Raw genomic sequence first — 14,261 nt, forward strand, 5'->3', positions numbered from 1 at the left:
TTGGCATGCCACAAGAAAGCCTGAGTAAGAGAAGAGCTGGGTCAGACAGGAGGCACACATAAAGTGCTTCTGCTGCATGCCGAAGTGTGGTGGTTGTCTTGAGGAAAAGCGCTGTGGGATTGTTTGAGTTGCAAAGTGAACTAGCGACTTTTTTCGTGAAACATTACTTTTTCCTGAAAGAATGATTGACAAACTATGGTTATTCAGACTTGTGTATTTGGCAGACTGTTCTCAAAAATGAACGAAATGGGGGAAGAAAATGAATGAAGTGAAGCTGTCACTTTAAGGAAAATAACTGGTGTTTGTTGATAGTGATAAAATTTGAGCTTTCAAGTGAAATTAGAATTTTTGAAAATTTGTATCCACTCCCATGATCGGTGGTGATACAAATGGATTTGGTCTTTTAATACTGTATAGTGAAATGTGTTAACATTTGGAATATCTGCAGAACTCAGTGGACCAATATTTTTCAAGTGACCAAATTCGTAATGCTACAAAATCACACATGGGTAAAGGATCCATTCGAAGTTCAGAATAGACTAATGGATTTTAAAGTAACCATACAAAATTTATATGGTTTCAGATTACAGATTATTACTGACCTTCAAGAAACTAACATTTGTTGAGTTTTGGTGTAATATCATAAAAGGATATTCACTCCATCTATATGCAATGTCCAGAATAGGCAAATCTATAGAGATAGAAAGATTAGTGGCTGCCAGTGACTGAGGGGAAGAGAAGAATGGAGTGTGTTGCTAATGGATACAGGCTTTCTTTTTGCGGTGATGAAGATATTCTGGAGTTTGCTAGTGGTGATGTTTGAAAAGCTCTGTGAATATATAAAAATCATTGAATAGTACACTTTAAAAGGGTAAATTTTATGGTGTGTGACATATCTCCATAAAGTATACAGAATAAGAAAAGAGTATCCGCAATTATTTGAATAGACCATTAAAATACTCCTTCCTTTTCCAACTATATATCTTTGTAAGGCTAGATCTTCTTCATATGTATTAACCAAAACAATGTATCACAACAGATTGAATGCAGAAATATATATGCAGCTTTCTTCTATTAAGCTAGATGTTAGAGATTTGCAAAAACACAAAACAGTGCCTTTCTTCTCACTAAATTTTTTGTTTGTTTTAGAAAAATACAGTTACTTTTCATAAAAGTGCTATTGTTATTTTTAAATGTTTTAAAATTTTCTGGTTTTAACTTTCAATATAGTAAATATTGATAGATACAATTATAAACAAAAGCCTTTTGGAGTCTTCAGTAATTTTTAAGAACATGAAGGAGTCCTGAGACCAAACAGTTTGAGAACCACTGACCTAGAGAAATGTATTTGCAAATTGTAGATCATTGCAAAGGAAATTCTTGAATTGTCTTATATTTGTAAATAATTAAAATTTCTCACATATCTGCCATGTTAAATTTCATGATTGTAAAATGACTGATTGGCTCAAAATTTGTTTTATATTATACAACCTAACTGAATTAATGTGTTTTTCCTCCCTACAGGATGTAGAAAATATATTTAGTCGTATAGTAGATATACACGAACTTAGTGTAAAGTTACTGGGCCACATAGAAGATACTGTAGAAATGACAGATGAAGGCAGTCCCCATCCATTAGTAGGAAGCTGCTTTGAAGACTTAGCAGAGGTAAATACTTTGATTATATACCCCAAAAAATCTGCATAAAAACCCTATATTTGCATTAAAATTGGAATCGTAATTCTTGTTTCTAGCTAAAGTCATAATACTAACTGCTGACTATTCAGCTGTATTGCCCCTTCCTCATAGGGTTATTGTCAACATTTGTTTCTACTATCTTATGAGACATAGAAAAAGTAATCTCTCATCCATTTTTAAAAAGTGGATCCCACAGAGGGGAGGCATTTACAGCTGACACTCAATCATCTGTCTTACATAGCAAGGTTAAGAAAAGTCGATGAATGCCCCATCAATGAAGAGGCCACAGGGCTTGGATCTGAGGTCAGACTACTTGTGTCCCAGTGTAAACTCTGCTACTTGCTAGTTGTATGTGCCTGTGGGCAGCTGTTTTCACATCTCTCAATCTCCATATCTATGTAAAACAAGGATAATAATAGGACTCAGGATTTTTGTGAAAATTAAATAAAATAACCTACTTGAAATATTTAGATAACCACCTTCACACAGTAAGCTGCTCGATATATGATAAAAGCACATTATTATTTAGATTAGGAGGGGTGAAGTGAATAGGAAAATCTAGTCCAGGACCTAGACAATTCAGACCCATAGGGACAGAAAAATGATAACCCTCTCCTTGGATGTTTCAGATGCTGAAATATATGAGTTAGTCTAATAAGTTGTCATTGATAGCCATTCTGAGATTTCTAGCTCTTGTTTTGTTCTCGCATATTATAATTTATTATAATTATTATATGTCTGATAGAGATGTGCTATGTGATGACAGCTTGGATGCCCACCCAGTTAGTTGTCAATTTTTTCTCTTGAGATAAATTACTTTAGAATGATAATACTAGGTGCCATTTATTCAGCGCTTAGCATATGCATATGCTATATGCTATTGTAAGCACTTTATATATGATATCTCATTTAATTCCTAAAACAAGCCCTTGAAGTAGGTATTATCTACATTTTCCATGAGGAAACTGGCTTAGAGAGAATAAGTAGTTTGTCAAACGTGACATGGCTAATAAGTAGTACAATTGGAATTAGAACCTGGGTCTCTACAGACTCTAAAGGCATGCTTTTAAGCCACTATGCTGTATAGCCTTTCCTTTATGTATATAGTTGTCATAAAAATTCTATAATAAGAGTTTATTGAAAGAGGAGGAAGGCAAACATTATTTGCTGTATGTGATAATTTCTAGAATTCAAGAGACCTAAGATGTAAGCATCTAATCACATTTTTGTTCCTCTTTCCCATCTACTCTATTCATACCTGACTCCCTCCTGTTGTTATTGTTGAAACCTTATTGTCCATTCTTGTAAAATCTACAATGGACTACAATTTCTGGTGTTATATTATTATAGGAGTTTTTAGGTGGGAAGTCAATTGAAAAAACTGAAATTAGGAAGTGAACTAGGAGTCAGTTCAAGGAATTCAGGATGACTTGGAACTTTATATACCGTATTGCATTTCACAAAGGACGGAACTCAGGTCTTCTGATTTTGGATCTTGTGTTATTATTTAATCTTTCCTTTAAAAGACAATCTAAGAAACAACATTAAGGGTAACTTAACATAAATGTCATTTGTTTTGTCATTCCCTCACTTCCTTCTGCTGCACTCTTCCACTAGATGTCCTCTTCTTCTTTCTAGAATTACCCTTCATAGAAATGAGCTCTTGCTAGAATCTAGAGCAAAAGGGTTTTTTTTTCTTACCTGGAATAGGACACAGGATGGAAGAGAGTAGAGATCCTACCTCCTGCTAAAATCAAGACATTACTCTCTTTTTCCTCAGGAATCATCAAAAACAGTAGATTCTACTCTTTTAGACCTAACCATTAGAGTTGTTTAATTTATTAATGATTTATGATGGTAAAGTTTTTGGCAATTTTATTAAATTGTTTGTTTTGTGAAAACCGTAACAATGAATTTTAGATGATATAAAAACTGTGCTCTCTGGCTTACCGAATGTGAAAGTAAAAGTCTACCACTAAGAAATAACCATGAGAAAATGAATGTCTGGCACTAGTATTCTAAATGTTTATACTTTGCTTAGTTGTAGAGATCTATATTCTTTTGTTGTTTAGGCTAAACTCTGTTTTCAAGAACCAAAAGTCTGCCCATTTTGATGACGTTTGTTGATAATACTCTACTAGAGATGTCATAACATATAAGGATCCCATTACTCATCAGAAGGAACTGATCTACTGCCTTACTTGAGAATATTAGATTTATTCTATTAAAATTGTAATTAATAGCCATGTAATTTTGTTTTGAGGCTTTAAAAGAAATATATAATTGTGCTGGCATAGATGTGTTGTAAGTTAATCTTTCTGTTTATGGTGGTAAGTTATGTTTTACCTTGGAGAAAAATTATTTATGTTTTCCCTTCTTTATTTTCTGAGGAACTGGCATTTGATCCATATGAATCATATGCTCGAGATATTTTACGACCTGGCTTTCATGATCATTTCCTTAGTCAGCTATCAAAGCCTGGAGCAGCACTCTATTTGCAGGTACAGTAATTTTTAAATCAAGATATATGATATCTGAAAAGTAAACTTAAAAAAAAATTAAATCACTTTGTTTTCTAGTCAATAGGCGAAGGTTTCAAAGAAGCTGTTCAGTATGTTTTACCCAGGCTACTTCTAGCCCCTGTTTACCACTGTCTACATTACTTTGAACTTTTGAAGGTAAGAAAATTCTTACTGCAACTTGTAAAATATTGAAGTGTGATGCAACTTTTTACCAATTCATTTGTGAACTATTATGTGAGCATCCATGAACATTAGTCTGTATCTGTTTTCTTTTTCTAGTTAAGAAGCAAATGTAAGTGAATCTGCAAAAAGAGTGGCATATTTTCTCCAGTTTTAATAGAGAGTTTTAAAGCAATCATCAGATTTTTTAATCCTGTGCCCTTACTTTTTGTTTACATGGCCGATGATTTGGAGACAACCTTGGATTTATGCATCCAAGTCTCCATTTTGAGACCTCAGCAGATTCAGGGTTTTAGATAAGGGACCCAGTGTGGGAATGGGCCAAAGTAATGGGGAAGCTTAATTATCTAATTTTCATAGCCCAAGTTTGCAACTCTCTCTATAAAACTGCTTATCATTACTTTAGAAACAGTGAACTATATATAGTCATGGTAAAAATTCTCCCTTTGATCACAGTTCAAAATACTCAATTTAAGAAGCACTGACTGAAAGGAAAGAGTATTGCTTTCCCCCCCCCTTTTTCTGTTATTCACTGAAATTAACTAAGGAAAAAAGGAACCTTAGTTTGTATAAATTCTAATTCAATAGCATAGCTCAAAGTGAATTACTTTTAAATATCTTATGTATTGATGTCTCCTTTGGATTATGGATAATATGTCCTAAAAAACATCAAATTTTTTTCAAAAATTTAAAATAATGAATGAGATAATAAAGATATTCTATTTACCTTTAATGAACTACCCCATAAAGACAAAATAAGACATGCATTAATATTATTTTATTTCTTTAGCTTTTAAAAGAATGTTTCATTAAAGAAAAATTCTGTTTAGTATCATAATTTTGTGTATGAAGAATATATTACTAGAAATCATATTTATAGTTTACAGGAGTACATGATGAAGTGGTCTCTGTAATGAACCAGTGAATGAGTAGAAGGCTTATGAATTTAGTAAACTGGAGGAACTCCATCCCTACATTCCCTTCCATTCTGCCAGGTCTCTTTACATTGTAGTAATTTGGACTTCAGTTAGATTTCTCAAGGAAGACTGTTTGAATTGGGAAAGGATTAAGAGTTAAAAGAATTTAATCACCAGTCAGAATTACAGAGCTCTTAGCTCTCTGTTGTAGACTGCAAACAGCATAATATTTAAGGTCTTTGGTAATATAGGATGATTATCTTAAGAGGATAATCAAGAGGGAGCATTTGGTGTGTAAAATCATTCTTTACAAAGAATTCATTATGGCAAACTATAATCATGGGATATTTGCAAATAAGTTTTTATAGAATCCTTCTTCATAAGGGTGTCTCTAACAATGGGATTTTTACCTGAAAATGTAATGAAATTCTGAAGGATAAAGGCCATATGAAATCTTGAAGCAGTTATTAATTTATAAATAAGAATAAGAAGCTTTGATGAAGGTTCAGAAGGCTTTAAAACCTAGTCATTTTAATAATATAAAAGAAATTAATTATTTACTTCCCCCAAAAAAGGCAATTAATAATTTTTTAAACTGTTAAGTCATGGTAATAGAATTTTTATTTATAAGTGCATCATTCAGCAATTTAAGACTTCTCCTGGTTTAAGCATGTGTATCCCTGGTTCATATTACTGCCTGAGTTCCATTGCAAAATTAGCAATATATTGGAAACTTTGCCTAGTTAATCCCACAGACTGTGATCACTCCTTTTATTCTGCATTTCCTCAGCACTAATGTACTATTTGTACTTATCTTTAATTTGTATTTGTTGGTGTGTTGCTTAAGTAAATATTTTCATTGAGCAGTATTTTCAAAGTGTATTCTGTGGGATGCTAATCCCATGAGATACTCTAAAAAAAAGTTGGAGGGGAATGTTCAGTGGTCAAATATGTTTAGGGAATACTGTGTCCTTAGTTATTCTCCTAGAAGTTTTCAGTGGACGTTAGAATATTAAAGCTTTTGTGAAATTGTGCAATAAAGCAATCTAATTGTTTTCCAGGATTTCTCAAATTAATTAGACCATGGGATCCTTTTAAAATGTACCACATTTCTGGAAGTTATTTTGGGAAACTGTCCTAGTGGGTTCCTCCATCAGATGGACTGAAAGACCTTCTAACTCCTAAGCGTCTAAGATTTTTTCCAACTGCATGATTCGTACTAGTTCTAAATTTCTTTTCTTCTGGGTATTGCCATTCCTCTAGATGCCAGTGTGGACTTGGTGATTCTGGACTCAACAATGATTGCATTAACTTGGGGCAGTGGGAACCAGCAAAATGCTAAGACATCAGTGACAATTGGAAACTAGCCATAATTTATCTATGGCATGGAATGGCTTTTGAAAGCTCACCAGAGTAGATAGGAGTCTGATGTTTCTTCTCTGATCCTAGCCCGGTAGCTGCCAGCTGAGTGGCCTGCAACAAGCCAGTTCACCGTTTGAGCCCTGGTTTCCTTATCTGTGAAATGCTTATTTCACTGGGTTGTTCTTTTAACCAAGATAATGTATGTAAAATAACTTCATATATGGTAAAGAATATACATACTGAGTATTGTCGTTACTAGAGGCTTTTCTTCTTGTCCTGCAGATATCTTAAACCAACATTTTACTCCCTTCATTCCTCATGAATTCCCCCTTCCTCTGCCTGCCCAAATCTATACTTTTTCCTATATTCCATATCTTTGTTCATTGCCTCAGGTCCCTTCACCAGAAGCCTTAGTGCCACCCTTGAGTCTTCTCTCTCCTTTTTTAGCAGATCATCATGATTTGACTCCAGAAATGATTCTAGAATCCATCCTCTTCTTTCCATTCCACTGACTGCCTTAGTCCATGCCCTCAGCATGTCTTGCCTGGACTGCTGTAGCAACTTCCTATATGGTCTTTATACCTCATGGAATTCCCAGTTTGAAAAGTGCAGTTGGTTCCCTGTGAACTACAATACAAAATGTACATTCTTTAGCCTCTCTCCAGCCTCATCTCTCAATACTTGATGTTTACCCACTTTACGCGTTAGCCATAAAAAATTTTGTAGTAGCCCTGGATATGTCAGATCTGTATAGCACTCCGTATCCTTTTCTTTTTTCCCATTTCCCTGGAATTCCTCTTCTGTCTGCCTTACCTTTTCATCTGAGAAATTCCTCCTTGTCAAAGAGTTTGTTCAAATGTTGGTTCCTCTGTCAAGTTCCCTTGGTTCCCTGGGCTGGTCCTTTACAGAGCTCCCTCTCTCTTTATACTTCTTTATAGAATTTGTCCCATTTTTATTGTCTACCTTGTCATAAGACTTTGTGCTCCGTGAAGAATGGAACTGAGCCCTGTGTATCTGAATTCTCATGCTTAGTAATGTTTAGCACTTAGACATTCAATAAAATGAATGGCAAAAATAAAATAAATTTTCCTTAGAATTCCTATAAATGTCTATATTTTAAAAGAAGTTTAAATGTAAATTGTATATAATTATATTTATTTTGGAAACATAGAATGCCTTAAACTTTACAAGTTCAGAAAATAAAAGTTTAGTTGTTAATGGTATAAGACTTTATTGTTACTGAAACTGAAAATAAAATATTCTTTTCTTTTTCCAGCAAGTTAAAGTTAGCAGTCAAGTCTTTGGAAGCTTTGATTAATTTTTTCAAATTAAAGTTCATTTTTATGAATTGAAAAAACTTCGTGTCCTTTTGAAAACCACATTGCTCCAATAATGTGGTTTTCTACATGAAGTTTAATTTGCTTTATTAAAAAATTTAGAGTTGTTTCTTGGGGCTAAGTAAATAAGTAGACTAGTATTTTGAAGGATAGCAAATCAGTACGGCGTTCGGTTCAACAAAAATGTTAACCTTTTATGTTAACTTGATTTTAACTCCTTAAGGTATACTCAGACAAATATTAGAAAAAAATCATCTAGGATGATTTTGAACCAATCAGATCCCTAGAGGATTACCTATTCTGTTGCCAGTCTGCTGGGTCCGTATAACCTAGGGAAGAGTAAGGGTCCTTCAGTGTAAAAAAATTAGTTCAGGTGCCAGCCCCGTGGCCCAGTAATTAAGTTTGCATGCTCTGCTTCAGGGGCATGGGGTTCGCCAATTTGGATCCTGGGCGCAGACCTAGCACTGCTCATCAACCCATGCTGAGGCATCTCACATTAGAGGAACTAGAAGAACCTGCAACTAGGACATACAACTATGTACTGAGGGCCTTTGGGGGGGGGAAAAAAAAAAGAGGAAGATTGGCAACAGATGTTAGGTCAGGGCCAATCTTCCTTAAAAAAAAAAAGGTTCAAATCTCTATTGTTGTATGTACATTAGTGTATTAGTTTCTGAGGGCTGCCAAAGCAAAGCACCACAGACTGAGTGGTTTAAAAACAACAGAAACTTATTCTTCCACAGTTCTGGAGACTAGACGTCCGAAATTAGGATTTGACAGAGCCATACCCCCTTTAAAGGCTCTAGGGAAGAATCCTTCCTGCCTCTTCTTAGCTTCTGGTGGATTCCAGCAATTCTTGGCATCCCTTGGCTTATAGATGCCATCACTTCAATCTTTGCCTCCATCTTCACATCACTTTCTTCACAGCTTCACATTATTCTGTTATCTCTGCATCCAAATCTGTCTCTCCTTTCTCTTATAAAGACCCCAAATCAAAGATGTAGGGCCCATCCTAATCCAATATGACTTCATCTCAGCTTGATTATATCTGCAAAGACTCAATTTTCAAATAAGATCACATTCACAGGTACCAGGGGTTAGGACTTGAACATATCTTTTGGGGGAACATAGTTCAACCCATTACAATTAGTTTTTGGTATATTATAAAAATTCATTTTTGTTTTTCTGACTCTCCAGTGTATATTGGCTTTCTTAAACCCATATATGTATAACAGTGCAGTGTTTATCTTGATCACAAGCTTTATTTTAGGAAATAAGATTGCTAAAGACTGTAATCTGAGTGCTCACATGGTTGGACCTTGCTAGATGTTAAAATTTAACATGAAATTTTCTAATATTCCTAGATTTTTGTGTACTAGACTGACTTGAAGAATAGTTCTTAACTTTTTCCCCTTAACATCACAAATATTACAAAAACTGTAGCCCCAAATGCTTAAGTACAGGAATTGTAGGAAAGGATTACAGATAACAACTTAGAACTGAATGTGCAGTGAGTGGAAAACTTAGGATCAAGAACTGAGAAATGTTGAAAGTAGTTTTTCCTCCCAAAGTAGTCCCCTTTTTTTAATGTTACATAAAACAAATTGGAAAAGGCAAACATGAACATTGTTCTACATTATACACTTTAAATACCCACTAGTGGCCTTCACATAGTCTGCCAAAAGCTCTTTGTAAAGAAATACACTCTGCAGACCCCTACTACGAATATCCTGTATGCATTGTTAATGGCTTTGGTTTGCTGCTTTTCTAGTTTGGGAGCTGGACAGTATCATTCTACTTTAGATAATTTTTTATACACTTTTTTTCTGTGTTCTGCATCTGGTTTAATTGCTCTATGCTTCAGGCCATTTTTTATACTCTCCATGAGCTGATGTCTTAATACCAGCAATAAGAGGAAATTTAGAAAACATTTCTTCTCTCTGAGTATCATAAAAATAAGCCCAGAAAAGAGGCCAGCCCGGTGGCTCAGTGGTTAAATTCACATGTTCCGCTTTGGCAGGCCGGGGTTCGCCGGTTCAGATCCCTGCTGCGGACCTATGTACCACTTGGCAAGCCATGCTGTGGTAGGCATCCCACATATAAAGTAGAGAAGGATGGGCATGGATGTTAGCTCAGGACCAGTCTTCCTCAGCAAAAAAAGAGGAGGATTGGTGGCAGATGTTAGCTCAGGGTTAAACTTCCTCAAAAAAAAAAAAATAATAATAATAATAAAAAGAGCCCAGAAGAGGTCTGTCTAGCTTCCATTCCCCTGAACTAGCTTTCTAAATTGAGAAATTATTATCCAGAAACCATGGGCTCAAAGCAGTACACTGAGTGGTATCATATCTGACCACAGATGTTGAATGTTTAAAGTTAAACGTAGGATGGTGTAATTCAGGAACCATCATAAACAAACAGCTGACTATTGTACTACTCCAATTTTTAATTTTAAATCAACTTGCTATGAGGGGCATTTATAGTTTTGGTAATTTTTTCTCTGATAAGAACAGAGAGATAGTTTTAAAAGGTATTTTGTTTTCATACATGAGATATCCTAATATTTTTTAGGATTGATTGCCTGTTTAAAGTTTGAGACTTCTCTCCATACTTCAGATTTTAACTTGCTGTTACATTATTGCATTTTTTGCCATTTTGCTCTCACTTTCTCTCCTGGAACACAAGTTACATGTATGTTGAACCACTTTATGTTGTCCCACAGATCTCTGAAACTGTTCATTGTTCTTAAGTCTTTTTTTCTCTTTGTTTTTCAAATTGGTCATTTCTATTGATCTGTCAATAGAACTGTTAGTTATAATTATTTATTCTAGAATTTCCATTTGGATTTTGTTTTATAGTTTCCAGAGACTCCCTATCTGTCCACTCAGTAAGACCATGTTTTCCTTTAATTCTTTGAACATGATCATGAAAGTCATTTTGAAGTCTTTCCTAAATCCAACATCTGGGCCCACTTGGAGTCAGTTTCTATTAACTGCCTTTTTCCCTGAATATGCACATTTTCCTGGGGTTTTTTTACTAGTTAACAACTCTGGATTCTGTTGTGTGGAGGATTGTTGTGGGTTTTTTAGGATTTCTATATGCTGATTTTTCAGCCTGACTCTCTTGGATCTCCCCTACACTTAGATGATTTGGCAGTCAAACAAGTGTTTGGGCAAAGACTATGTTCAGCTTTGGGGGCACAGTCTTTGTGGTTCCCTTACACCTGGAGATTCCCCCTTAATTTCCAGCTGCTCTGCCAACCTCAGGCTCTATCCTCTGGCACTTTAAACCACTAAGGCTTCAGCTTCCTGCTGCCTGAGCTGTGTACAGTTGGGAAATAAATTCCATTTAAGAAAAGCAGCAGAACTCATCCACTGCCGCTCCATCTATCAAGAGTATATTCCTTTTTGGTCTCTGCTTCCTTTTTTGCCAGGCTCCCTGTGGTCTTCCCACCCATGGAGAGTTTAGCCAGGGATCTGGGTAGAGTTTATTCTCAGATTTGGGGTCACAACCCTTCTGCAGTTCATTCACTTCCAGATTTCCCCCTTAAATTTCCTCTTAAACTCTGCTCTCTTTCATCTCTAGCCTGTAAAGCTACTCCTTTCCTCTAGTTCTTGCCCACTGTCACCATGGGAGGTTGGGGAAAGCCCTCATCTCAAAAGTGTACACTTTCTAGTTGCAGCTTTTCAAGAGTAATTGCACTGCTGGCTTATGCTTTCTTTTAGATGTTTTCTAGTGCCTATAGTTATTTTTTATATTTTATCCAGATTGTATAATTCTTATCTGTGGGAGGGTTCTCAAGACGTCTTCACTCCACCACCATTACTGAAAGCTCTTGCATTTTAATAGCTCTTCTTCAGTATTTGTTATGGCTATGGTGTCTACAAAGTAGGAGGGGAAACAGTAAAGGGTTGCCAACTCAGGTTTCTCAGGTAGGTGGGAGAGCTGCTAATGTTAGAAAATATATTTTAATAAATTCAAAGATAGGAATAGTTGGATCCTGTTTAAAATATTATTTGAATATTGTGCATGTTTAAAAATCAGTTGCATTTATTTTTTTTTAATTGCTCTTACTTATTCTTAAATCATCTTTTGTCTTTTCCCTTACCTAGATGCCATGCTTGGGTTTGAAATATTCCCAAACAAAAACAGTACACAAATTTAATCCAATTAGAGGAAATTGTAAAATATTTTTACAATTAACTAGGATTATTTTAATCTGAAAAACACAACAGTGATACTTAGAAACATCTTTCCCTGTTTTTCTTTTTTTGCTGTTGTGTAATGACTTCTTCATCAAATAAATTTTCTTTTTTAGCTAGAAATTCACCTGACCTTCTCCTTTTCTTTAAAAAGCTAATAATAAAAATAAACTTGGCCTCACTGTAAAAATAGTGATTCTAAGTCAAAATGAAAGGAGCTTGGTAACCCTATTCACCAGCATTTTGGCTGCTTTCAGTATGTTGCAGTCTTTTTTTTTAAGGTGTAAAATTTTTTTCTTTCATTAAGTGCCTCTCTGTTTTAAAACGTTTTCAGAATTTCTAATATTTAACTTGGGAATTAGTTTACTAATAGAGAATAGTAAATAATACTTTTATCATTATCTGCCTCTATCATTCTTTTGATTGGACATGCTGAAAAACTTTTTCAGAGACAGTTTTAATTCCTATTATATATTTAAATGATTATATTAATTTTATTTTCCATTTGTATGGGCAACAAAAAAATACAAAGGGGGATGAATAAAGCCAATTTAGCAAAATCTTAAGAACTGCCCAATATGGATGAAGGATATGAGTATTATTTTATTCTCTCTGCTTTTAAGTACTTTGCAAATTTTAGAATAAAATTTTAAGTACCCATTTTAATTAATAAGAAACCCCAAATAAAATGTCTAATTGTAAACCTTAGTGTAAAGTTTTTTTAATCATAAACTTTAAACTGACTGAATCAACAATAAATTTTTTGTTTTCCCTTCTCTTGGTTAAATGTATTTTTAAAATTAATATTTGAATTCTCAATAGATAAAATGTTGCTGTAAATATTTAGATGTTGCCATTTACTTTTTTTAAAACCTTAAAATCTTATGAGTTTTTTGGTTACTGCACATTTCAGATTGGAAATTGAACTTACCCTCAGTCTGATTACTAAAACCATTAGAAGCCCATTTTGAGAATGAAGATATTCTACTCTGATAGGTATACAGAAAGCTGAAGAGCAGATATTTAGCATCTGCTAAAAGTGTTAAATTATTACTTTTTTTAAAAACAGCTCTATTGAGATATAATTTACATGTCATAGTGTTCTCCATTAAAAACTGTGTGTGTGTGTATTTTAATACTTCAGCTCCCAAGCACCTGTAGGGGAGGAAAGTTTTTTCTTCAGTCCTCCTAGAGTCCCTGACTAGGTCTGAAAAGTAAACAGACAAAGACAGATTAACAGGAGAAAAGCATACAAATTTATTTAATATAAGTTTCACGTGACACAGAAGCCTTGGCATATTGAATATTTTAAGCTGAAGGAGTTTGAGGAAACAGAAGCAGGAAGGTCACTGACCTTCTTCTTCCTTTCTGCTGTTTCCTCAAACTCTTTCAATTTAAAATACTCAGATGCAGCATGGCATTTTTTGGGGTAGCATGTCCTGAACCACATCACACCTTCTTCTTCCCTTACCCCCAAACCCATCATTTACTCATGAAGTTAATCTAGAAAAAGCAGTGACCCTTTGCTGTCAGGTAACAAACCTGTCATACCAAAAGTCAATTTTGGCCGATTGAAGAAAATCAGGAACTTGTGCTGGTCTCATTTGGATTAAAGGGATTCAATGAAGACAGGAGTATAAAGAGGAAAATGGGGAAATGTAAGCTATTCATTGTCCAGCTGTCTGTTGAACGCTCTTCTTGTTGTGTGAGCACCTCAAATTCACTTTCTTCAAAACTTGCTCTCTTCCCTAGCAAAACTATCTTTCCGTGCTCATTCTCTCAGTGAGTAGTCCCACTACCATCTAGTTCTTCAGAATAGAAATCTGGAAATCCTCACCTCTTCTCCCTTATTCTCTACATCATATCCACTTGGTCACTAAGTAAGTCCTTTTCATTCTTGACAAGGATCTTCTTTTGGGTTCATCATCTCTTGATTTCCTCTCAATACTCTGTGAGGGTTACGATCATCTCATCTGGGTTATCAGAAATCTCCCTTTAGTTTTGCCTTTTCTATCTCCCCTTCCCCACCAGTCTGCTCTTGACAGGATA

At 34.9% G+C, this 14,261-nt stretch overlaps 1 protein-coding gene across 2 annotated transcripts in view; it reads left to right on the forward strand.

The window, feature by feature from the left end:
- The window catches only part of SOS1 (SOS Ras/Rac guanine nucleotide exchange factor 1), a 147,358-nt gene that overhangs the window by 86,099 nt on the left and 46,998 nt on the right, over positions 1–14,261 (forward strand). For both annotated transcript variants that reach the window (XM_046660829.1, XM_046660830.1), the window contains exons 6-8: positions 1,525–1,668; positions 4,089–4,199; positions 4,278–4,376. In XM_046660829.1, the coding sequence (XP_046516785.1) occupies positions 1,525–1,668; positions 4,089–4,199; positions 4,278–4,376 (354 nt within the window). The remainder of the gene's footprint in view (positions 1–1,524; positions 1,669–4,088; positions 4,200–4,277; positions 4,377–14,261) is intronic.

This window comes from Equus quagga, chromosome 5 (genome assembly GCF_021613505.1).
Source record: "Equus quagga isolate Etosha38 chromosome 5, UCLA_HA_Equagga_1.0, whole genome shotgun sequence".
NCBI lineage: Eukaryota > Metazoa > Chordata > Mammalia > Perissodactyla > Equidae > Equus > Equus quagga.